Raw genomic sequence first — 25539 nt, forward strand, 5'->3', positions numbered from 1 at the left:
AGTGGGAGGGAGGGGGGGGGTATATTTACACTAAAACAGAAAAAAACCTACAATACGGTAATTTTTTGAAGCTCTCCAAGCGAATTTCTACAAAGAAGTAAATGTTAACAGTTTACTGACTTAAGTGAGGTAATAATACAGTAGTTTTTTAAGATTCTGATTCCGTTCTATATAATAAAACTTTCATCAAAGGAACAATATTACACACGTAATACAATTAAATAGAAGTATGGAGTGATTGATTATACAATTAAAAATCATTTAGTATTTAACTACACACTAAGAAACTAAACCAAAGGGACTGGCAGACTGACGAATGCGCGCGGCAAGTGGGCGAATCATACCTCAGTGTCCATGACCTTGACAAAAGAAAATACCCCTGCTACCCTTCCTCACAAAACATGCAAAGTCTCCACTACTTGCTGTGGCGCTATACAAATCGGTTAGCCACGACGAACGACATTTTTGCGCATTTTGGCGAATAATTTTTAAACATTTTTTTAAAGAAGATAAAGGAAATAATTAGTTGATAAGACAACGGGGTTTGTACAAATTGTTTGTTTTAATAATTCCTAGTTTCAGCTGGCTAAAATGGAATAACGATGTAATGCTTTCTCCACAAAGTTGGTGGGGAGGCGACTGCCCCCCCCCCTCGTCCCCCCTAATCGCCAATACTGCTAATCATATCCATGTACTTCTGTCTAATTTCCTCGTCCTGGAAGTTTTCTACACTTATTTGTTTGCAGACAGATTTCGCTTTCCATATCCTAGGCCTCGAGATACACTGACTGACAGAGCAAATGCAACACCAAGAAGGAGTGGTTCGAAAGGGATGAAAGTTGGGGAAAAAACAGAGACGGCACGGACGAATAATTGATGTTTATTTCAAACCGATATGCAGGTTACACAATGCGCACGGCATCGACTCAGTAGGATGTAGGACCACCGCGAGCGGCGATGCACGCAGAAACACGTCGAGGTACAGAGTCAATAAGAGTGCGGATGGTGTCCTGAGGGATGGTTCTCCATTCTCTGTCAACCATTTGCCACAGTTGGTCGTCCGTACGAGGCTGGGGCAGAGTTTGCAAACGGCGTCCAATGAGATCCCACACGTGTTCGATTGGTGAGAGATCCGGAGAGTACGCTGGCCACGGAAGCATCTGTACACCTCGTGGAGCCTGTTGGGAGATGCGAGCAGTGTGTGGGCGGGCATTATCCTGCTGAAACAGAGCATTGGGCAGCCCCTGAAGGTACGGGAGTGCTACCGGCCGCAGCACATGCTGCACGTAGCGGTGGGCATTTAACGTGCCTTGAATACGCACTAGAGGTGACGTGGAATCATACGCAATAGCGCCCCAAACCATGATGCCGCGTTGTCTAGCGGTAGGGCGCTCCACAGTTACTGCCGGATTTAACCTTTCTCCACGCCGACGCCACACTCGTCTGCGGTGACTATCACTGACAGAACAGAAGCGTGACTCATCGGAGAACACGACGTTCCGCCATTCCCTCATCCAAGTCGCTCTAGCCCGGCACCATGCCAGGCGTGCACGTCTATGCTGTGGAGTCAATGGTAGTCTTCTGAGCGGGCGCCGGGAGTGCAGGCCTCCTTCAACCAATCGACGGGAAATTGTTCTGGTCGATATTGGAACAGCCAGGGTGTCTTGCACATGCTGAAGAATGGCGGTTGACATGGCGTGCGGGGCTGCCACCGCTTGGCGGCGGATGCGCCGATCCTCGCGTGCTGACGTCACTCGGGCTGCGCCTGGACCCCTCGCACGTGCCACATGTCCCTACGCCAACCATCTTCGCCACAGGCACTGCACCGTGGACACATCCCTATGGGTATCGGCTGCGATTTGACGAAGCGACCAACCTGCCCTTCTCAGCCCGATCACCATACCCCTCGTAAAGTCGTCTGTCTGCTGGAAATGCCTCCGTTGACGGCGGCCTGGCATTCTTAGCTATACAGGTGTCCTGTGGCACACGACAACACGTTCTACAATGACTGTCGGCTGAGAAATCACGGTACGAAGTGGGCCATTCGCCAACGCCGTGTCCCATTTATCGTTCGCTACGTGCGCAGCACAGCGGCGCATTTCACATCATGAGCATACCTCAGTGACGTAAGTCTACCCTGCAATTGGCATAAAGTTCTGACCACTCCTTCTTGGTGTTGCATTTGCTCTGTCAGTCAGTGTACTTAATTCCCTATAGATCAGATAGGGGTCTGTTTCATTGAAAAATCCCAGGAAAACCTGTACATTCATAACAGATTTCATGAATTCGAAGTCGGTTAAGATATAGTCTATCATGGATCTGATACCCCTACCCTCCCTTGTGTAGCGGCGAATAGCCTTATGCTTGAAGAATGTATTCGTAACTGCTAAACCCATACTGGCACAGAAGTCCAGCAAACGCTTCCCATTCCCATTAGCTTCCATATCTTCCCCACATTTACCAATCACCCTTTCGTATCCTTCATTTCTGTTTCCAACTCTCGCATTGAAATTGCCTGTTAGCACTATTCTATCCTTGCTGTTGAACCTGACTACGATGTCACTCAATGCTTCATAAAACTTGTCAACTTCATCGTCGTCTGCACCCTCACATGGTGAATACACTGAGACAATTCTAGTCCTAATTCCTCCAACTGCCAAATCTACCAACATCATTCGCTCATTTATGTGCCCAACAGAAACTGTTGCGTGCAGTAAGTAGTATTCCTGATAAACAGCCCTACCCCACACTCTGCCCTTCCCTTTTTAACACCCGTCAAGTACACTTTATAATCTCCTATCGTTCCTTCGTTATCTCCCCTTACCCGGACATCATTTACTCCTAGCACATACAGATGCATTCTCTTTGACAAATCAGCCAGTTATACTTTCTTCCTTCCATAAGCTCCATTAATATTGATAGCTCCCCATCGAATTCCATTTTGTTCGCCAAGTTGTTTCCAAGGAGTCCCTCGCTTGTCAAATGAGAGTTGGACTCCGTTACACCCATAGGTTCGAGGCTTGCTTTAAATGTTCTGAGCTTGGTAAATTCGTGAAGCAGGATGCTACCCTTTTTACACATAGTCCAAGTGAGGATCTTTCCTCTAACGGGTTAGAGGCCACCGGTGGATTGTATAGCTCTACCCGCCTGAGCACAAGGAGGGCTATGACTCAGAATATGTCCGAGATGTCCACTCCCATTCCGTAGCAACTGGTATCCCGACTCGCAGGACCACTTACTAGGCCACTCAGCTGTTACCCATGCTTCATGAACTAGGACGTGACTACAGTTACCTACTCCACGAACCAATATTCTAGACAAGGAAAAATTTCTCCAGAATCATTTTTAAAAAATAAGTACAGAGTAGGAAAGGCTCAGACAGTTAAGGCGCTGGTCTTCTGACCCCAACTTCGCAGGTTCGATCCTGGCTCAGTACGGTGGTATTTAAAGGTGCTCAAATACGTCAGCCTCGTGTCGTAGATTTACTGCCACGTTAAAGGACTCCTGCGGGACTAAATTCCAACATCTTGGCGTCACCGAAAACCGTAAAAATAGTTAGTGAGACCTAAAGCCAATAACATTATTATTATTATTATTATTATTATTATTATTATTATTATTATTATTATTATTATTATTATTATTATTATTATTGTTGTTGTTGTTAGAGTAGTAAATACATTATTTTGTAGTATGGAAAGTTTAAATAACAAAGAATAGAGGAAGTTTTATTAGTCATCATCATCATCATCTGTTTACCCTCCAGGTTCGGTTTTTCCCTCGGACTCAGCGAGGGATCCCACCTCTACCGCCTCAAGGGCAGTGTCCTGGAGCTTCAGACTCTTGGTCGTGGGATACAACTGGGGAGAATGACCAGTACCTCGCCCAGGCGGCCTCACCTGCTATGCTGAACAGGGGCCTTGTGGAGGGACGGGCAGATCGGATGGGATAGGCAAGGAAGAGGGAAGGAAGCGGCCGTGGCCTTAAGTTAGGTACCATCCCGGCATTCGCCTGGAGGAGAAGTGGGAAACCACGGAAAACCACTTCCAGGATGGCTGAGGTGGGAATCGAACCCACCTCTACTCAGTTGACCTCCCGAGGCTGAGTGGACCCCGTTCCAGCCCTCGTACCACTTTTCAAATTTCGTGGCAGAGCCGGGAATCGAACCCGGACCTCCGGGGGTGGCAGCTAATCACGCTAACCACTACACCACAGAGGCGGCGTAAGTTTTATTAGTACAATTTTAAATCCTTAAAGCGTTCCTAATAATAAATACCGTACATCTGTAATTTAATCCTTATTTCTCGTCTGAATTTAATCACTTTTAGCTTACTCTGATGTTCTCATAGATCTTTTATCTACCGTTGCATGTGCCTACACGTTCCCATCCAAGCAACGCTACCGTCCCATCCAAACTAAGAAAACAAATGGACTAGGCCTTTATTGAGCCACGATCTTTGCGCTCTAATATTCCATCTTTCAGCTGTTCTTTTTTTTTTTTTTCCAACGTCAGTAAAGTCTGAAATTTGTTTATTTAATAAGTAGACGAAAATGTATGATGTTTGCGATGTAAGCTACTTGACTTTCAGTGGGGCTGAGTAGCTTAAACGTTAGACTGGCCTTTCGAGCCCAGCTGGAGGGGTTCGATCTCGGCTCAGTCCGGTGGTATTTGAACGTGTTCACATACGCCAGCCTCGTGTCGGTAGATTTACTGGCACGTTAAAGTACTCCTGCGGGAAAAATTTCTGGCACATGGTTGTCTCCGAAAACCGTAAATATAGTTAGTGGTACGTAAAACAAATAATATTATTACTAAATATCAACCGAGCTCGATCGCTGCAGTCGCTTAAGTGCGTCCAATATCCAGTATTTGGGAGATAGTGGGTTCGAACCCCACTGTTGGCAGCCCTGAAGATGGTTTTCCGTGGTTTCCCATTTTCACACCAGGCAAGGCCACGGCCGCTTCTTTCTCACTCCTAGCCCTTTCTTGTGTCATCGTCGCCATACGGCCTATCTGTGTCAGCACGACGTAAAGCAAGTTGTAAAAAAATAATAATAATAAATCTGAATCAATATAAAAATGGGTACAATTGACAAAGGCGGCATTTACTTCTTTGATACGGCTCGACATCCCTGAGGCAAGTCTGTATGGCATTGTCTTACTAATACGATAAGAATGTAGTCCTTCAGTACATTCGTTTTTTTTTTTTTTTTTTTGGGACACGATTTTGAGATGGTTAATAGAATACACGATGCGGAGACGATATCCATCATTTTTGAAAGTTTTGTCTTGTCTGTCGTTTTGTTTAACTGAATAAGAGCAAAAACCCCTAATCCAGAATTTTATGAAAGTGTCTAATATTTAAACAGAGACTTCCAGAATTTTCCTGCACTTGGTTTTATTTTAATCCGTTATGTTGGAGCTGAGAAATGAAGGCGAGCATCGCTTACGTGTAACTATTGTTCAGCCGTCATGGACATGAATCAACTGGCGGTGGTGGTTGTGATTGTTTTTAGAAGCTGCGAAACAGGGGGGGTCATTAGCCCCTATTAATCAGAAAAATAATGAATATCGGAATAGGAAGAAAGCGTGGAAGAACGATCACTCGGAGAATGAGACAAAACTGGGAGAGATGAATGCGCTAACATCGCCGAACTCGATGAAAACAAAATGTGATGCCCTAATCCCCTGCACTGTCTCTTCTGCCGAAGGTGGTGCCTGTCTTAAGAGATGGCTAAAAGGGACCCCAAGGGAGCGTGGGTTGACAAATATGGCGCTCTAGCTGAGTCTGGTATTGTTTCCACTTAATTGTACCAGTCTCCTCACTTTAATTTTTGCACTCCGACCTCCGTTGGCCCACTCACGTTCTCTTCCGACCCCGATGGTATAAGGTTTTAGAGGCCTAGGGAGTCTTTCATCTTCATGCCCTTGTTGGCCCATTCCTTTCTTTTGCCGATAGCTTCATTTTTCGAAGAATTGGAACTTTCTATTCTCTCTCTCTCTGTACTGTTAACAAGAGGACAGTTACCAGCTGTACTTCGTCCTAAAACAATAATCACCACCACCATCTATTCTGCTGCCACTCACTTCCGTTAGATGGTATTAATGCTGTAATTAGAATGACTAACCCGTTAATGACGGGTATACAACAGCTATTCTATTATAAATGCTTTTAGAAAAAACCTTCCCTCTATTTCTTGAAATAATTTGTAGTCATCAGTGCTTTTCACGTTGGTATTGGATCCATATATCTAAATGATCCAGCAGTTCTATAGCGTTATTGAGCGCGTCCGCATATGAAGGTTAGAGTGATGGTCTACATCGCTACAGCGTGGGTCTCCACAGAATACCGGTACCTAGGTTCTAACGATGACTTGACCTTAGCTAATCGTACCGTGCCAAATGAACGTTGAGCAAGCCTGTTGACCCAATTGTATCGGTGCCAAACACGTGAACCATGTTTATGCAACACGACACTGAGCTTTAAATCGATCTGAAAACAGCTGTTTGACGACGTTGATGTGACGGGGTTTCACTACAGTCAACATGTTGCCCTACAGGATTCATCGAATGGATGACACCACGACGAGATGACGAGATGAACCGACTTGTACTGACGTCACAATAGCCAATTAAAGATCTGTTACTGTGGACACAATCATTCACGAGCAAAACGTAATTACGCATGCCTATTGCCTTCATCGCCAAAACACTACTAATCTGTCCGCCTTTCCTTGTACACAACGGAAGGAGTTATTCATATAGACTGCATTCAGATGATCGACTTTTTTAAACATTTTGATTTTGGCCTTTGCTTATACGCCATTTGGCCAGCTGGTAGTGATAATCTTAAACATGTCATGACTGACTGACTGATTCATCATCGCCGAGCCAAAACTACTCGACATAAAGAAATGAAATTTTGGGGACACATTTATATTAGAGTGTAGGTGGTCACTAAGGGAGGATTTTGGGATATTCCGTCACTAAGGGAGTGAAAAGGGGGGTGAATTGCTTAAATGGAGATATCTATATCTCAAATACTTAAACGTTTACAGATGTAGAAACTGGTATTTAGAATCTCTTTTAAAAATAAAGAAACACGTATTTTTTTGTTTTCGGAAAATCCCCTTAAGGTGTGTGTGTGTGTGTGTGTGTGTGTGTGTGTGTGTGTGTGTGTGTGTGTGTGTGTGTGTGTGTGTGTGTGTGTGTGTGTGTGTGTGTGTGTGTGTGTGTGTGTGAAAAAGGTGAAACATGGGTTGAATACCTTTTGTGAGGATACTTATATCTCAAAAAATGAAGATGTTACAGACAAGAAAATCGGTATTTGGAATCTCCTTTAAAAATAAAGAAACACATATTATTTTGTTTTGGGGAAATCCAATTAATGGGGGTATAATAATTTCCTGTGGCTATTTCTAGCCGAGTGCAGCCCTTGTAAGGCAGATCCTACGATGAAGGTGGGCGGCATCTGCCATGTGTAGGTAATAATAATAATAATAATAATAATAATAATAATAATAATAATAATAATAATAATAATAATAATAATAATAATAATAATAATAATAATAATAATAATAATAATCGTATGGCCTCAGACATTTCAATTTGACGCCATCTGACTGTCTGTTCGTCAATTTCGATGTTCCGTTTTACTCTAGGCCCACTAGATGGCAGACCGAGTAAACCGAAACTCTCTTGGGCGTCTATGGCTGAGATTTAATGAATTTTGTCGGGTAAACACCAAATGTGTCACCAGAGATCTTTTACATGCCGACATCGTACGACATGGAGTGTCGAATGGACTTTTTTCCGCCCTTCAAAAATCCGACCACCTCTGCCGGGTTTGAACCCGCTATCTTGGGATCCGGAGGCCTACACTACCACTGATCCACAGAGGAAGCTCATGTGTATGTAACTGCGTGTTATTGCGGTGGAGGATAGTGTTATGTGTGGTGTGTGAGTTGCAGGGATGTTGGGAACAGCACAAACACCCAGCCCCCGGGCCACTGGAATTAACCAAGCAAGGTTAAAATCCCCGACCCGGCCGGGAATCGAACCCGGGACCCTCTGAACCGAAGTCCAGTACGCTGATCATTCAGCCATCAAGTCGGACATTAATGGGGGTGAACAGGAGTGACGAAGGGGGTGAATTAAGAAAAAGACTATACCTATAGTATACCTCAGAAACGTAAATTGTTACAGATGTGAAAATTGGTATTTGTAATCTCCTGTACAAAAGTAAAGAAACGTAAAGAAAAGGAACTTTTGGAAAATCCACTTAAGGGGAACTGAAAAAGGGGGTGATTTAAAAACAATGAGAATATGTTACATGTTACAGACGTGAAAATTTGTATTTAATCTGATATTTGGCGGGAAAATAGCACTTAAAGAGGACTGAAAAGGAGGTTAAATGCTTTTTATTAGGATAGTAATATCTCAAAAACTGAAGATGTTACAGAGGTGAAATTTTGTATTTGGAGTCTCCTTTAAAAATAAAGAAATACGTAACTCTTTGTTTTCTAAAAATCCACTTAAGAGGCGGGGTGTGTGAAAGAATTGAAAAATTAGTTGAATTCTTTGTATGAGGATACTTTATCTCAAAAGCTAAAGATGTTGCAGACGTGACATTTGGTATTTGGTATTTTGGGGCGGGGGGAATCAACTTAAAAGAGGGTGGGAGGTGAAAAAGGAGTTATATTTTTTAAATGAATTATTTATTTTTATATCTCAAAAACTGAAGATGTTACACACATAAAAATTTGTATTTGGAATCTTCTTTCAGAGTAAAGAAATACGCATTCATTTGTTTTTGGAAAATCCACTTAAGGGAGAGGGGTGCTGAAAGAATTTTTTTTTAAAGTTGAATTATTTGTATGTGGATACTTATATCAAAAAATGTTACAAACGTGAAAATTGAGGGCGAAATTTTGTTCCGCAGGACTTATTTAAGCACTTTCAAATACCACCAGACTGAGCCAGGACTGAACATGCCAACTTGAGCTCAGAAGACCAGTCTGAGCCACTCTGCCCGGCGAGCTCACTTTCAAATAGGAAATATAGGGGGTGACGTTAAACATTCACAGAGAAATAAAATCAACCGACCAAATTTTTATTTCATAAACTTTTTAAGGAAATGCGGTATATGCTTCATCTTGGGACAATTTTGTTTTTTATTTATCGTCGTCGTCATCATCATCAGCAGCATCATCAATCATTGATCACCACTGATCTACATTTAGTTCAAGTTGGGAACAGTACATATGAATTACGCCTTGACGGCGTTCAGCAGATGAGCTACCTTAGGGCTGTCAGGAAGTGGAAAGATTTAAGAAAGGGGATTTCCACTTCCGCATGGGGAGGCCCTGAGGTTAAGTCAGCCTACACCAAAAACGGGTACCAGATTAATTCCTGGGAGCAACGGCTACCGGGCGTAGAGCTAATCACTCTACCCCACCAAGTGCTGCGGTTGTGAATAGTAAAAGCCTTTACCTTCCATCCCTTCAAAGGTCTTCATGGCCTGTACAGTGATGACTTTGCTTTACTTTTACGGTTCGTCTCAGTTTTCTTCTTAATACAAAATATCTCATGGTAAATGAGCTGGCTCGATATTCTTGTAATGAAACTCAAAATACTTCTGTGATTCGCATGAAACAATGCCAAGATTTTCTTGATAGAACTCATGATGGAATTTTAAGGAACAAAGCAGCTGAGCACTGTTAAGTTGTAATGGTCTAAAATTGAACGGGATAAAGATGGAGAAGAAAGCGGCCCTAGTCCATATGTGAGGTACCATTTTAGCATTTGTCAGGAGTTGATATTGTGAGGCGTGGAATCACTTCCAGGACAGCTAAAAGTGAGATTTTAACCTTTATCTATCTAATTATTAAAATTAATTAATTGATAATGTTCCTCCTGGTGGGGAGAATTTGTTATACTATCCTGAATTCTTATCAAAGTAGTCTATTCTTTCATTATTTTACGAGCGTTGTACTTCACATTAAAACAATAATCACTACCACCAGTACTACAATTTAACTACGATTCTTTCATTGTCGAGCGCAGAATTAGTTCACTCTTGAAGTCCATTGAAATGTCCACTTCGCGTTGCAATCTCATTCATCACGCCTGACAATGCCATACGAGAGAAGCGGGGCCAAGTCTCAATAAAACATTTTGAGGTTCGGGTGAACACTGGTTTATTAAGCCAAGTCTCAATAAAATATTTTGAGGTTTGGGTGAAAACTGGTTTATTAAGTTTAAGGCAAAGCGAAATGTGTTATATACATTTGATTCTATCATAGCCGCATTTTAACACTGTGTTAACTGTACTGTGGTGCAGAATAGCAAGCCTGCGTCCTACGCGGAGGCCCCGGATTCGATCCCGTCCAGTGCAGGGATTTTAATTCTGGACTGAGGGCTAGAATTGGGTTCACTTGGCCTCGTGAGACCAGCTGAGGAACTACTGATATCAGAGGCAGCGGCTCGGTCACGAAAGCCAAGCAATACGGCTGAGGATATCGTAACGCTGACGATGTGGCACTCCATAATCTGCAGGCCATATAGCTAGGCAGCACCTCTCTCGGCAGGTCAAGGCTTTAATTGGTTGTCCACGGGTTTGTTTTTATTTGTTAACTGTACAGAGCAGTAATTAGCAAAGTGTTAAGCACTGAAGATTATCTATTTAATCTTCGGGCATGATGATTAATTTCATATCGAAACATAACGAGACTATTTATACTGCTATATTAAATTGGAATTACCGTACTCGATAGCTGCAGTCGCTTAAGTGCAGACAGTATCCAGTATTCGGGAGATAGTGGGTTCGAACCCCATTGTCGGCAGCCCTGAAGATGGTTTTCCGTGGTTTCCCATTTTCACACCAGGCAAATGTTGAGGCTGTGCCTTAAATAAGGCCACGGCTACTTCCTTCCCAACCCTAGCCCTAGCAGATCATATCGGGACACTTCGAAAACTTGGTTAAATGGGATTTTTCATTCTGGTGACATTGGTCGCGTATTGCTGTCCACAGCAAAGGCATTTTCCCGTAAGCTTAAGCATCTTAACAAATTTAATTAAATTGTGTCTACATATTTGTTTTCTTATAATTTGGCATAGTTACAAGAGACTACGTTTACATTAAAATAAACAATGCTGTTGATTGGTATGTCTGTTGAGCTCATTTACACAGCAGAGCACGGAAGAAACCGATGTAATGCACGCGTGGCCTGGCTACCTGACGGCCCAGGGAATCTCCGAAATACAATACGTACAGGGAGTTAACAGAGGCAACTCGGGGAACCACTGCTATTATTCGAAACGTGATTGAGGATCTAGTTAACACTAATAATTTCGTGTGGCTATTTCTAGCCGAGTGCAGCCCTTGCAAGGCAGACCCTCCGACGAGGGTGGGCGGCATCTGCCATGTATAGGTAACTGCGTGTTATTGTGGTGGAGGATAGTGTTATGTGTGGTGTGTGAGTTGCAGGGATGTTGGAGACAGCACAAACACCCAGCCCCCGGGCCATTGGAATTAACCAATGAAGGTTAAAATCCCCGACCCGGCCGGGAATCGAACCCGGGGCCCTCTGAACCGAATGCCAGTACGCTGACCATTCAGCCAACGAGTCGGACTAGTTAACACTGAGGACCAGAGACAGTATGCTACAGAAACTCGTACTCTTAAAGAATGTCAACACAGTCACGAAAAATTTCCCATTTCAGAAAATTTTCTTTTCCACTTTACATCACTACCTTAATGTACAAATTGCTAGTATGTACACATGAACAATCAAAAATTGTCGCGTCCCTGGAGACATGAAATATAAGAAAGTCCACTTCGGCTATGTTCGGCTTTGTACAGTCAGCTGGATGCGTTTTGGAACACAGCCCGTAGTTCTCGCTCATTGTCACTCTCTTCCATTCTCTCCTCATCGTGACACGCACTTGCAAATAGCACTATGAAATTATAAGCACACGGCACGCTATCACGTAGCTGTAGGCTACAAAATTCGTGCCTACCAACACAGCTAATGTTCGAATCCCGGCGTGAACGATTTTATTTTTGTTCCTGAATGAATACACCGTGATGACGTTAGGCAATGAACACACCGAGTTTGGCCGAGCTAACGTCGATACTTCACTCCATTCTAACATGGCACATTATTCACACGCGTCAAGAGAGCAATTGCTAGCTCTCGTCCAACACGGTTATTTTAGCATTCGTGAGGCAGCGATTCGGCTAGGGCTGCCCAGAGATGGATACAGCAGTAGCGGGTGTCAGGTGACATTGGACGTCTACCGGGAATTTGTAAAAAGCGGTTTTCTACAAGGGAAGAAGACAACAAGTTAATTGAAACTTCACAGGAGAATCCCTTCTTCTTAAACTTGGCGGAGCTCATGCAGATGACCAATTTTCCTAGATGTCCATATATGGCCGTAAACAATTGTGAGAAGCCAGACTCCACTGCCCAAAAGCTGCCGCCAGAGAGTCTCTCCTCGATGAACAGATGATCGATCGGTGTGCCGAAATGGAGTTAAATCGTAATTAGGATCATGTCATATCTCTGAGAGACCATTCAGTTCGGCGGAGGTCGGGCCTGTTCATATATACAGGCCATGGGGAGCCCGATACGACTTTAAAGGTACACTGACTGACAGAGCAAATGCACACCAAGAAGGAGTGGTTCGAAAGGGATGAAAGTTGGGGAAAAAACAGAGACGGCACGAACGAATAATTGATGTTTATTTCAAACCGATATGCAGGTTACACAATGCGCACGGCATCGACTCAGTAGGATGTAGGACCACCGCGAGCGGCGATGCACGCAGAAACACGTCGAGGTACAGAGTCAATAAGAGTGCGGATGGTGTCCTGAGGGATGGTTCTCCATTCTCTGTCAACCATTTGCCACAGTTGGTCGTCCGTACGAGGCTGGGGCAGAGTTTGCAAACGGCGTCCAATGAGATCCCACACGTGTTCGATTGGTGAGAGATTCGGAGAGTACGCTGGCCACGGAAGCATCTGTACACCTCGTAGAGCCTGTTGGGAGATGCGAGCAGTGTGTGGGCGGGCATTATCCTGCTGAAACAGAGCATTGGGCAGCCCCTGAAGGTACGGGAGTGCCACCGGCCGCAGCATATGCTGCACGTAGCGGTGGGCATTTAACGTGCCTTGAATACGCACTAGAGGTGACGTGGAATCATACGCAATAGCGCCCCAAACCATGATGCCGCGTTGTCTAGCGGTAGGGCGCTCCACAGTTACTGCCGGATTTGACCTTTCTCCACGCCGACGCCACACTCGTCTGCGGTAACTATCACTGACAGAACAGAAGCGTGACTCATCGGAGAACACGACGTTCCGCCATTCCCTCATCCAAGTCGCTCTAGCCCGGCACCATGCCAGACGTGCACGTCTATGCTGTGGAGTCAATGGTAGTCTTCTGAGCGGACGCCGGGAGTGCAGGCCTCCTTCAACCAATCGACGGGAAATTGTTCTGGTCGGTATTGGAACAGCCAGGGTGTCTTGCACATGCTGAAGAATGGCGGTTGACGTGGCGTGCGGGGCTGCCACCGCTTGGCGGCGGATGCGCCGATCCTCGCGTGCTGGACCCCTCGCACGTGCCACATGTCCCTGCGCCAACCATCTTCGCCACAGGCGCTGCACCGTGGACACATCCCTATGGGTATCGGCTGCGATTTGACGAAGCGACCAACCTGCCCTTCTCAGCCCGATCACCATACCCCTCGTAAAGTCGTCTGTCTGCTGGAAATGCCTCCGTTGACGGCGGCCTGGCATTCTTAGCTATACACGTGTCCTGTGACACACGACAACACGTTCTACAATGGCTGTCGGCTGAGAAATCACGGTACGAAGTGGGCCATTCGCCAACGCCGTGTCCCATTTATCGTTCGCTACGTGTGGAGCACAGAGGCGCATTTCACATCATGAGCATACCTCAGTGACGTCAGTCTACCCTGCAATTGGCATAAAGTTCTGACCACTCCTTCTTGGTGTTGCATTTGCTCTGTCAGTCAGTGTATATAACCGAGTGTTCACGCAGTGGCCGAATTTCTGTGTCGTGTTGGAGGTGGATATCGTCTGATGGGGCTGCAGTGCTTTATCGGATAGATGACCGTCTCACAGTGGACCCATATTTGGACATTCTGCAGAATATTGTGGTCCCGAGTTTGAGAGAGTGATCCAGATGAGGTAATACAGTTCGTGCAAAACAACTCCCCATCTATATCAGCGGTCGTTTTCAGTGCAGGTTTTCTGAGAGTCATATATGTGGACTCTACTGAACTGTTCAATTAGGTCCCCCGTGAACCCCATTGAACACAAGTGGGCAAGGTGGAAACGCCATATAAAGAAACACTAACCTTACCCTCCCCTGCGTTCGCATGATGGGGCGTTAAGTTTGTGGGGCGTTAAGTTGGACGCATGGGAGGAGATCGCCCTCAACGAGGAATACTTTAGGCAGTTTGTTGAGTCAATGCCACGTCGCCTTCGAAAAGCTGTATAAGCCGATGGATACTGGACGAGGTATTAACAAGGGGAGATCACGATGCCCGCATCACCAATTTTATTCAAACTTTGTAGGTTGGTAGTACTACAACACAAAATCACACTGGCAAGGTAGTAGTGCGCAACTCTCAAAAATTCCCGAAAAAAGCTATTTTGAAAATGTTGAAAAAAGTTACGAGAGCTTTAGCATGCCAGGTACCATCAAGCAAGAGACTGTGGCGCGGTGGTCGGGTGGTTAAGGTTCGCCATCTTCATAACTGAACTGAGTTCGAGTTACGCTCGTCTCACCTAGTTTTTCTGACATTTCCTGATCCCCTTTTTCCTCGTGTTGCGAATGAGAGCAGCAGTTAGTCACTGTCTGACCAGGTTGTGTCGTGTAACGGTTGCGTGCGATGTAACCAGACGTGCTCATCGTAAGTTCGATCGGCATGGAGATCTCACATGTTGAAAAGTGTTTTTGAATGTGAAGCTACGCAAAGTGCAGACGAGTTCTCGGGAGAGCAAGCAATAAATGAACAGCTGAAAAGGGCCATGGCTTACGGCGAGCATCTTCTTTATATAATTCCCTTACTGGATCCCGGAGACTCTGTAGAGAGTAAAGAAGAGGCCGAATTACTGGGAAAGAAAATGTTTAAATCTATTTGACAGTAACAGAAGAAAATAAAAGGGGGGTAAAAAGCTGGTAGCAGCGTGACGCGAACTCGCCATCTTCACAACTGAAGTAGAGAACCTTAACCACTCGACCACCGCGCCACAGAGTATCGCTTGATGGTACCTGGCATGCTAAAGCTTTCGTAACTTTTTTCAACATTTTCAAAATAGCTTTTTTCGAAAATGTTTGAGAGCTGCGCGCTACTACTTTGCCAGTGTGTTTTTGTGATGTAGTACTACCAACCTACAAATTTTGAACAAAATCGGTGATGCGCACATCGGGACCTCCGCTTGTAAGTAATGTCTGGAAAAGTCCTTTTCGGGACTAACATAATTAAAAGCACAATGACAGATTTCGCACACGAAGTTGGTTAACGCAGCACATTGAAAGTAAAAATAAAAATACCGGGCGAGTTGGCCGTGCGCGTAGAGGCGCGCGGCTGTGAGCTTGCATCCGGGAGATAGTAGGTTCGAATCCCACTATCGGCAGCCCTGAAGATGGTTTTCCGTGGTTTCCCATTTTCACACCAGGCAAATGCTGGGGCTGTACCTTAATTAAGGCCACGGCCGCTTCCTTCCAACTCCTAGGCCTTTCCTATCCCATCGTCGCCATAAGACCTATCTGTGTCGGTGCGACGTAAAGCCCCTAGCAAAAAAAAAATAAAATAAATAAAATAAAAAGGTAATACGTAGATCAGGATTCGAACCCTGGTTCTCATCTTCCTAGGAGGTACTGGCACTCGCATGAACACTTTTAATATTGTAAGGCTGTTCCCCGCTGTCCACCTCTGTGGTGTAGTGGTCAGTGTGATTAGCTGCCACCCCCGGAGGCCCGGGTTCGATTCCCGGCTCTGCCACGAAATTTGAAAAGTGGTACGAGGGCTGGAACGGGGTCCACTCAGCCTCGGGAGGTCAACTGAGTAGAGGTGGGTTCGATTCCCACCTCAGCCATCCTGGAAGTGGTTTTCCGCGGTTTCCCACTTCTCCTCCAGGCGAATGCCGGGATGGTACCTAACTTAAGGCCACGGCCGCTTCCTTCCCTCTTCCTTGCCTATCCCTTCCAATCTTCCCATCCCTCCACAAGGCCCCTGTTGAGCATAGCAGGTGAGGCCGCCTGGGCGAGGTACTGGTCATACTCCCCAGTTGTATCCCCCGACCAAGAGTCTGAAGCTCCAGGACACTGCCCTTGAGGCGGTAGAGGTGGGATCCCTCGCTACGTCCGAGGAAAAAATCGAACCTGGAGGGTAAACAGATGATGATGATGATGATGTTCTCCGCTGCGCATGGTACGTAGCACACCTCTACAACAGTCCTTGAAGAGGCCAGTGATAATAAACTATGTACTCATTCCAAGCATTCGGAGTAGAAATGCACAGACTGTTCGTATAGTGCAGTTACACAATAGAGTAACGGAGACCAGGAATAAAATAAAAATTGCCGATAGCAACACTAAAACCCCCATATCGCCGGGCTGATAATCAAGGACGTTTCCCCTACACCAACACTAACACGCCGTGAAATGCTTCACATCGAGCTTCATTTGCCAGGCGTCTCCCTCACTTCGTCTCCCTCACTTCATACCGTGAAGTGTTTAACCAATATGTCCGACTCATTGGCTGAATGGTCAGCGTTGAGGCCTTCGGTTCGATTTCCGGTCGGGTCGGGGATTTTAATCGCTTCTGATTAATTCTTATGGCCCGGGGATTGGGTGTTTGTGTTTGTCCCAACACTATCCTCTTCATATTCAGACAACACACTACACTACCAACCACCACAGAAACACGTAATAGTGATTGCATCCCTCCATATAGCCTTGGCGTCAGGAAGGGCATTCGGCCGTAAAACAGGGCCAAATCCACATGTGCGACACAGTTCGCACCCGCAACCCTACATGTGTAGGAAAAGCGGTAGAAAAGAAGAAGAAGAAGACTGTTTAACCAATATGTCAGTTTCTCATCCATTTGATTGTATTATTTTATGTTATTCTGATATGGGCACAATTATGTACTGACAGTTGCAGTTCGTCAGGAACGTGTCATTTAACAATAAGCAAGTTGCATACATTTTTATTGTAGCTGTATTGCCTCAACCATGGACGATGGTACTCGATACAGTACTTACAAATGTTCATGCTTCACTATTCAACTATACATCAAATAAATGCCATATTTTTTCTATCTTATCCCCAAAATATTAAAATATAGGGAAAAACATGGAATATGATAGGTTAAGGAAATCATCATCATCATCATCATCATCTGTTTACGCTCCAGGTTCGGTTTTTCCCTCGGACTCAGCGATGGATACCACCTCTACCGCCTCAAGGGCATCGTCCTGGAGCTTCGGACTCTTGGTCGGGGGATACAACTGGGGAGAATGACCAGTACCTCGCCCAGGCGGCCTCACCTGCTATACTGAACAGGGGCCTTGCGGGGGATGGGGAAGATTGGAAGGGATAGACAAGGAAGAGGGAAGGAAGCGGCCGTGGCCTTAAGTTAGGTACCATCCCGGCATTTGCCTGGAGGAGAAGTGGGAAACCACGGAAAACCACTTCGAGGATGGCTGAGGTGGGAATCGAACCCACCTCTACTCAGTTGACCACCCGAGGATGGCTGAGGTGGGAATCGAACCCACCTCTACTCAGTTGACCACCCGAGGCTGAGTGGACCCCGTTCCAGCCCTCGTACCACTTTTCAAATTTCGTGGCAGAGCCGGGAATCGAACCCGGACCTCCGGGGGTGGCAGCTAATCACGCTAACCACTTCACCACAGAGGCGGACGGTTAAGGAAATACTATTCCAAACATCCACTTCCATAAGCAATATGAAACATGCAGAATTATACCAAATCTATTCACCACCTACGGTATTAATTCCACTTAAAATACCTCACTTGATTTCGCCCTATCTCTACGTAAGCATCCAACAAATGTTACAAGGGTTTGGAAGCCGTTTCACTAAGTTATGAAAGATTACAGATTTACTTTCATTGAAGGTTTGTGAGAAATATATGTGAATATTAAGGTTAATTCGCGTATTAGGTCGTTCAAGTATTGAAATGAAAATGAAAACCTACAACCTGTTTTTCAGTCAGTGACCGGGTCAGGGATGTAATGAATGAATCATATATAGGCTATTATTACGATGGGGTCGCCACTCCCAAAGTGATATAACCGGAGTACCCGGAGAAAAACCTGTCCCGCCTCCGCTTTGTCCAGCACAAATCTCACATGGGATGACCGGGATTTGAACCACAGTAACCAGCGGTGAGAGGCCGACGCGCTGCCGTCTGAGCCACGGAGGCTCTCAAGTATTGAAATATCAGAGAAAATTTGAAACTGCTCGATCTAGATTTCAACTTGTAACTTCACAATTTCATAGTGTTACTCTAACATCTAACCAGTTGAACTAATATCCTATTCGCCATTTCTTCTGCCAGATTACAGAAATATAATACCTGCTTATTTCATAATTAGGCCATGACCGTTGCTTCAAATTTAATACTAGATCAATTTGGATATGATATGTGAAAAGAAAGAAGAAAGAGAAAAAAGGAAAGAAATTGTAAACTAGTAGAACATTTTAGCACACGTGAACCCCTGTATCTATGAGACTGACCAACCTCGTTAAAATTACAACAGATTTACTACTTACTGTGGACAGTCTCATTTTTGTTAAGATTCCAAAATACTAGAATATATTGGAGGTTACTCACTTGTCTGATATAAATCCCATGAGAGGTCTGCTGATGAGAATGCCGCCATAGATCAGCGATCCTGACAGTGTCAACTTCCACTTGTTCTCATCACAGGTCAGGTTAAACTGGAAACAAGAAACACAATTGTTTAGTGGACTGCATATCCAACAATTCGTGTGAGTTACTGTATACAACAATATTCTGAATACATTTAATGAATCTTTGAAAATCTTTCCAGCTGGAGTGCCAGTTGTACCACAGCTGTTGAACCACACACAGCACTTGAACTCAACTTAGTTAACAGATTTGAAAGAAAAACTATGTTGTTACGAGCGAGTTGGCCGTGCGGTTAGAGTCGCGCAGCTGTGAGCATACATTCGGGAGACAGTGGGTTCGAACACCACTGTCGGCAGCCCTGAAGATGTTTTTTCGTAATTTCTCATTTTCACACCAGGCAAATGCTGAGGCTGAACTTTAATTAAGGCCCCGGTCGCTTCCTTCCCACTCCTAACCCTTTTCTATCCCAATTATCGCCTAGGCTATCTGTTTCGGTACGACAAAAAGCAAATTGCAAATAGACCATCATACCAGTGTGATTGAGCATCAGCCATTTTTGCACAAACATTCTGCAGAAAATAATATGAATTAGAATTTTATTCACAATGCATATACTGTACACATATCCAGAATTTACCTGTCTATAGTCCGGCTGCATGGCTAAATGGTTAGCGTGCTGGCCTTTGGTCACAGGGGTCCCAGGTTCGATTCCTGGAAGGATCGGGAATTTTAACCATAATTGGTTAATTTCCCTGGGGGCTGGGTGTATGCGTCGTCTTCATCATCATTTCATTCTCATCAAGACGCGCAGGTCGCCTACGGGAGTCAAATCAAAAGACCTGTATCTAGCGAGCCGAACTTGTCCTCGGACATTCCCGGCACTAAAAGCCATACGCCATTTCTCTTTTTTTTACCTGTCTATGCAACTCCCAAAAAAGTTTGGAATATTGGGGAATTAGGTATGGTGTGTGATAGGGCGTGTGTAGTCCCTTTGTAAGTAGCAGAGAGCACAGTATACACACAAGCAATTATACTGCTTGTTTACAATACAGCAGATGTTGCTGCCTATGCTCGGAGTCGAGCCTGTAATTTCATGTAAAAACTGGTAGTAGTGTATACGGTGCAGTACGGGCTTCATGTGCAATGCATGTGTACGTCAATGTACTGGTCGCAAGCATATGACAGAGATCTGAACAATGCTATAGCCTACACGGTACCAAGGCAAAGTGAAGAAAGGACAACCAAATTGTAAACTTTTAATTATTACTCTTTATTTGCGTTACGTATTGGGAGAAGAACATTTGAGTTTGTAAAAGTTTACGTTCCCAGGTCGTGTCTCTCCGATACAACAAATAACTGTCACTTTATTATTGCGTTATTCTTCTTCTTCTTCTTCTAGTCCCTATCCATTCCGGATGTCGGCAACCATCCTGACTGTGCTTTATGTTGTGAGCTACTTGGAATAACTCTGCCGATGTAATGAGAATAAAGTCTCCGAGGTTTCTTTAGCCAGAAGATTAGTCTCCTGCAAACAACTCTTCTCTTGGGTTTATTTTCTTGAAGTATTTCTTGCAGTAGATGGCATCTGCTTCTGTTTCTAAACATGTGACTGAGGTGTTGAAGGTTTCATTGCATTGCATCCTTGGCAGTACACACTTGTTCGCGGTGTATCACACCCAAATATTTCCAAGGGTACCAAGATATTCTGCAAGGAAAGAAACCTAGGAGGAGAGTTGTTTGTAGGAGACTAATCTCCTGGCTAAAAGAACCTCGGAGACGGTATTCTCAATACATCGGCAGAGTTATTCCAAGTAGTTCACAACAGAAAGCACAGTCAGGATGGTTGCCGACATCCGGAAAGGATAGGGCCTAGAAGAAGAAGAAGACGACGAAGAAGAAGAAGAAGAACGCAATAATAAAGTGACAGTTGTTCGTTGTATCAGAGAGACACGACCTGGGAACGTATAATTAGATAAGTAGATAAGTTGTTACTGGGAAAAAAAAAACACGGCTGAACAGATTTCAACGAGCGACCCTTCATTTAAAGTTTATAATCTGAAGGTTCTCGGAAAAGTAATAGTCTTTAAAGGATTGCCGATTTTCCTACAGAATGTTCTTACTTTCTGTACGTATTTCAATGGTCTTCCGCTAAGTGGTATGGTGCATGGCTAGGTGCCGTATGACGGCTGATACCATCGCAACTAGCGCTATCGCTATAGTATCAGGCAGTAGCGTGTTAGCGTACCGTGAAGACTGTGATGTGAAGTTACTAAGAGCTGTGGCTTGCAGCTTTGTTGTTGCGAACTTACGGACTTTCCTTCGCTATACAAATGTTAATAAATCAATATACAGCCATATCTGCTAGGGGACGTCCCCGTAGACGCGGCCAATCCTACAGGGACTGAACGGAGAGAAGGTGAGCCCAGAGAGTTTCAGTGGTAACAACTAGATCATAAAGGCCGACTATAATTTCACCCAGGAAACTTGGAACCATATGGTGGTTGTTTGCTTTTCACAATTTGCTGTACAAGCTACTAGCAGTACTTAATTTCAGCATCTATACTCATAAATTTCAAAATGTTCTTCAAAACAATATACGATTAACAATTTTTTAAAGTTCATCATCATCATCATCATCATCTGTTTACCCTCCAGGTTCGGTTTTTCCCTCGGACTCAGCGAGGGATACCACCTCTACCGCCTCAAGTGCAGTGTCCTGGAGCTTCAAACTCTTGGTCGGGGATACAACTGGGGAGAATGACCAGTACCTCGCCCAGGCGGCCTCACCTGCTATGCTGAACAGGGGCCTGGTGGAGGGATGGGAAGTCTGGAAGGGATAGACAAGGAAGAGGGAAGGAAGCGGCCGTGGCCTTAAGTTAGGTACCATCCCGGCATTTGCCTGGAGGAGAAGTGGGAAACCACGGAAAACCACTTCCAGGATGGCTGAGGTGGGAATCGAACCCACCTCTACTCAGTTGACCTCCCGAGGCTGAGTGGACCCCGTTCCAGCCCTCGTACCACTTTTAAAATTTCGTGGCAGAGCCGGGAATCGAACCCGGACCTCCGGGGGTGGCAGCTAATCACGCTAACCACTACACCACAGAGGCGGACATTTTTTAAAGTTAACTGATAATATTTTTGTTTTAGATCTGAGGGTAATTTATTAAATATTTTAAATCCAACAACGCAATTATTTTAACCTATTTTGCGCGTTCTACAACGAGATAAATTCAACAACTGTCCGGCTCCATGGCTAAATGGTTAGCGTGCTGGCCTTTGGTCACAGGGGTCCCGGGTTCGATTCCCGGCAGGGTCGGGAATTTTAACCGTAATTGGTTAAATTCGCTTGCACGGGGGCTGGGTGTAGCCTATGTGTCGTCTTCATCATCATTTCATCCTCATCACGACGCGCAGGTCGCCTACCGGTGTCAAATCACAACACCTGCATCTGGCGAGCCGAACTTGTCCTCGGACACTCCCGGCAATAAAAGCCATACGCCATTCCATTCCAATTCAACAACTTGTTTTGAGTGGCATATTTGTGGTCATCACTTCTGCGTTTCCTTTAATCAGTTTCTCTATATAGGACTGTGCGTAATAAATATGCATGCATATTTACAACAGTCGAGGCAGACAGCTAAATAAATAAAAAGTTCTGCAGTGTGCAGTAAGAGGTCATTTTATTATAATATACAATGGGAGACTTCTGCCCTTTTGAAATGTAGATCTTTGACCACCCTTCAAACATCAAGAGTACGGAAGTTGTAAATTCCTTTGCCTACCTGTAATATTGTATCATGGCATTGAGTAGAACTCGCGGAGGAAACTAGCCTCTAAAGTTGCCAAATGATTTAACATTGTAAAATATGAAGGGAATGCTGAAAACAACGATATAGAGGTATTAAAAGTGTTCGACTAGGTGAAAAGTAAGTGAACCCACATTGAGTATGATGTGTACACGTCGGTTGGCTAAACAGGATAGGTACTATCCCACGCACCGTTCACTGATGGTTCGAATCTTTCTTCGAGCTATATTTTGTTTTGCAATTGGAGCTTAGGATATCAAGCACACATCTGTTCGTTCCCCATTCGACAAACATGACACTTTTATTGGGATATGGATGTTAACATTCTCCACTCAAATACCGCAGTCCCAGTAGTGCTGTTCATTCTTTCGCTATGTATTTAACGAATGAGTACGTTGATATGCTCTTAATTTACGGTGAATCAACAGCGAACGCACAACAAGAACAACACATTTACCAAAATATATTTCCACACAGACGTCAACCGGCCACAGTTAATTTTAGTGATGTGGAACGCCGTTTGCGTACAACAGGGTCACTCTCCCGACTTCCTCCAGTTAGAAAGGCGCCTGTGACTTCTGGAGTTAGTGCAGATGTGTTGTACGCCATCACGGATAACCCCCAAAGGCGGCACAACAGCCAGTCAGTCGTCTGTAGCACGTATCTTGCACCCCAATCACTTGCCACTACGTCAGGGACTCCACGGGGTAGATTTCGGAGCTGGATACTGTGGCAAGTGGCAAATGATAAGGTGTTCGTTTCGCAAATTTTCTTTTCGGACGAATCACGGTTTCACAACAATGGCACCTCTCTTCATTTCTGCGGGGCTGGCGTTCATTCGATTTCATTCTGAAGGCACGAACCACAATGAAACCATAACTTGAACCCTAGAGGACAGCGATCATATCAATAAATCTAGATGACCCGTTCTCTACCAAACCGCGAATTTCCTCTTCCACCCAACAGTTTCTATCAAGCAGCGTGGTGCTAATTGGCAAAGGATATTTATTTATAATTTTCCGTAAGGACAGGATCCGACAATGAGCGCAAAGTTTTTTTTCTCACGACGGCTGTGGGCATCATTATGATACTAGCTTGAGTGAGCATTCAGAGGAAAAACAAATTGCTTAATTGTCCGAGTTTACTCTTGGATTCTGGATCTTCCAGATTTTGAGAAATCTGTATTTCACCAATAAAGATTGTAAATAAAAGTGAGGATATTCAAACTGGAATTTGTAAGTTGAAATTAACCCACGTTCAGCTCAGTTCCCCCCATTTCCCCTACGTTTCAAGGTTCAAGGAATGGTAATTATTTTTCCAGAAAATAAAATATTCAGGCTATAAGCCCTATTGCAGATTATTAAAGTGTCATGAAGAGTTTAAAGTGTCATGAAGGGTTTATCACATTTCAAGTGAAGGGTGCACAAAGTTGAAAATCTTACATTACCATCCTTCGAAACGAATTTCTGCTAGTTTGCTAACAACACAAATGATTCACCAATAATAATCTATATAGAGTAATAATATACAATTTCATTATTATCTAGATTACAGTGAGTAGTCAGACACAAAATTGGAAATCCAAGGTTAAAATATCGTCTCTGACAGCAGGTATGTTGAAATGATTTTCCTCTTGCTTGAAAAACTAAATCACACTTGGTAAATACTAACAAAAAACGACCTGTTTAGACCCTAAATATTGTTGCTAGTAGACAGAGCAATACCTCAAAATACAGATCATGGAAAGCCTCCGTGGCTCAAACGGCAGCGCGCCGGCCTCTCACCGCTGGGTTCCTTGGTTCAAATCCCGGTCACTCCATGTGAGATTTGTGCTGGACAAAGCGAAGGCGGGACAGGTTTTTCTCCGGGTATTCCGGTTTTCCTTGTCATCCTTAATTCCAGCAACATTCTCCAATATAATTTCAACTGTCAGTCATTAATCATTGCCCCAGAGGAGTGCGATAGGCTTCGGCAGCCGGCACAGTTCTTATCCTCACCACTAGATGTGGACTTTTTATGGAAACATCGACCGAAGACAATAACAACACCGATTATGAGATAGCATTCGCCCATTATAAATACATTAAAATTACAGCTTTTAATCCCTAGAATAACGCAACAGATATTTTTATCCGTTTCAGTACCCGATGTTCTGGCTCTTGGGCTACCAACAAGACGTAGCGAATAAGCGTTGCTCTACCGGCAACACTCTTAACAATATTGTGTACGAGGTTGCATACATACATATTGTCAGGCGCCACCACTATTAAAACAGTGCACCTGTATCACTCACAACAGCGGAGCTGGATTAAAAGGGCAACTTCGAGAGTTCTCAACTGCGACCTACTGTATTTTACAACGGCATTCACCTTATTCGAGTTCCTTCTCTTCGCAGAAGGTTAGCGATCACGATGATGATGGAGTCATTTTCCCAATTTTGCGCTCCTCGTATTAGGGTTACTGTATCGTAGATGTCGATCCCAATATAATCTTCTCCATCCATGTGCACATTTCCTTTCTATCTTGCCCTTTGTTATCAACTATACCACGCTGTATTTCGGAAGATGAGACCAAAGCAGGTTGTTTTATTTCGTTTAGCGAGTTTCAAGACTTCGTACGATGGAGTACCTACTTGTTGATGATATGGTCTATAGTAGGTGAAAGCGTTAATGGCATATGGGGGCAGAATTAAAAGCCGCAAGGTAAGATGATTTTGATAGTTTTATTATGTGCTGGACTCACGCCTGTATTCGCCTGTCTACTTAGTTGGACAACACAGCACCGCGCAAATATTG

General features: G+C 44.4%; 1 protein-coding gene across 1 annotated transcript in view; it reads right to left on the minus strand.

Annotated features, from left to right (window-relative positions):
* The window catches only part of LOC136877260 (organic cation transporter protein), a 265111-nt gene that overhangs the window by 42941 nt on the left and 196631 nt on the right, over positions 1–25539 (minus strand). The window contains exon 3 of the mRNA XM_067151141.2: positions 18900–19006. Coding sequence (XP_067007242.1) covers positions 18900–19006 — 107 coding nt within the window. The remainder of the gene's footprint in view (positions 1–18899; positions 19007–25539) is intronic.

This window comes from Anabrus simplex, chromosome 1, assembly GCF_040414725.1.
Source record: "Anabrus simplex isolate iqAnaSimp1 chromosome 1, ASM4041472v1, whole genome shotgun sequence".
NCBI classification, from domain to species: Eukaryota; Metazoa; Arthropoda; class Insecta; order Orthoptera; family Tettigoniidae; genus Anabrus; species Anabrus simplex.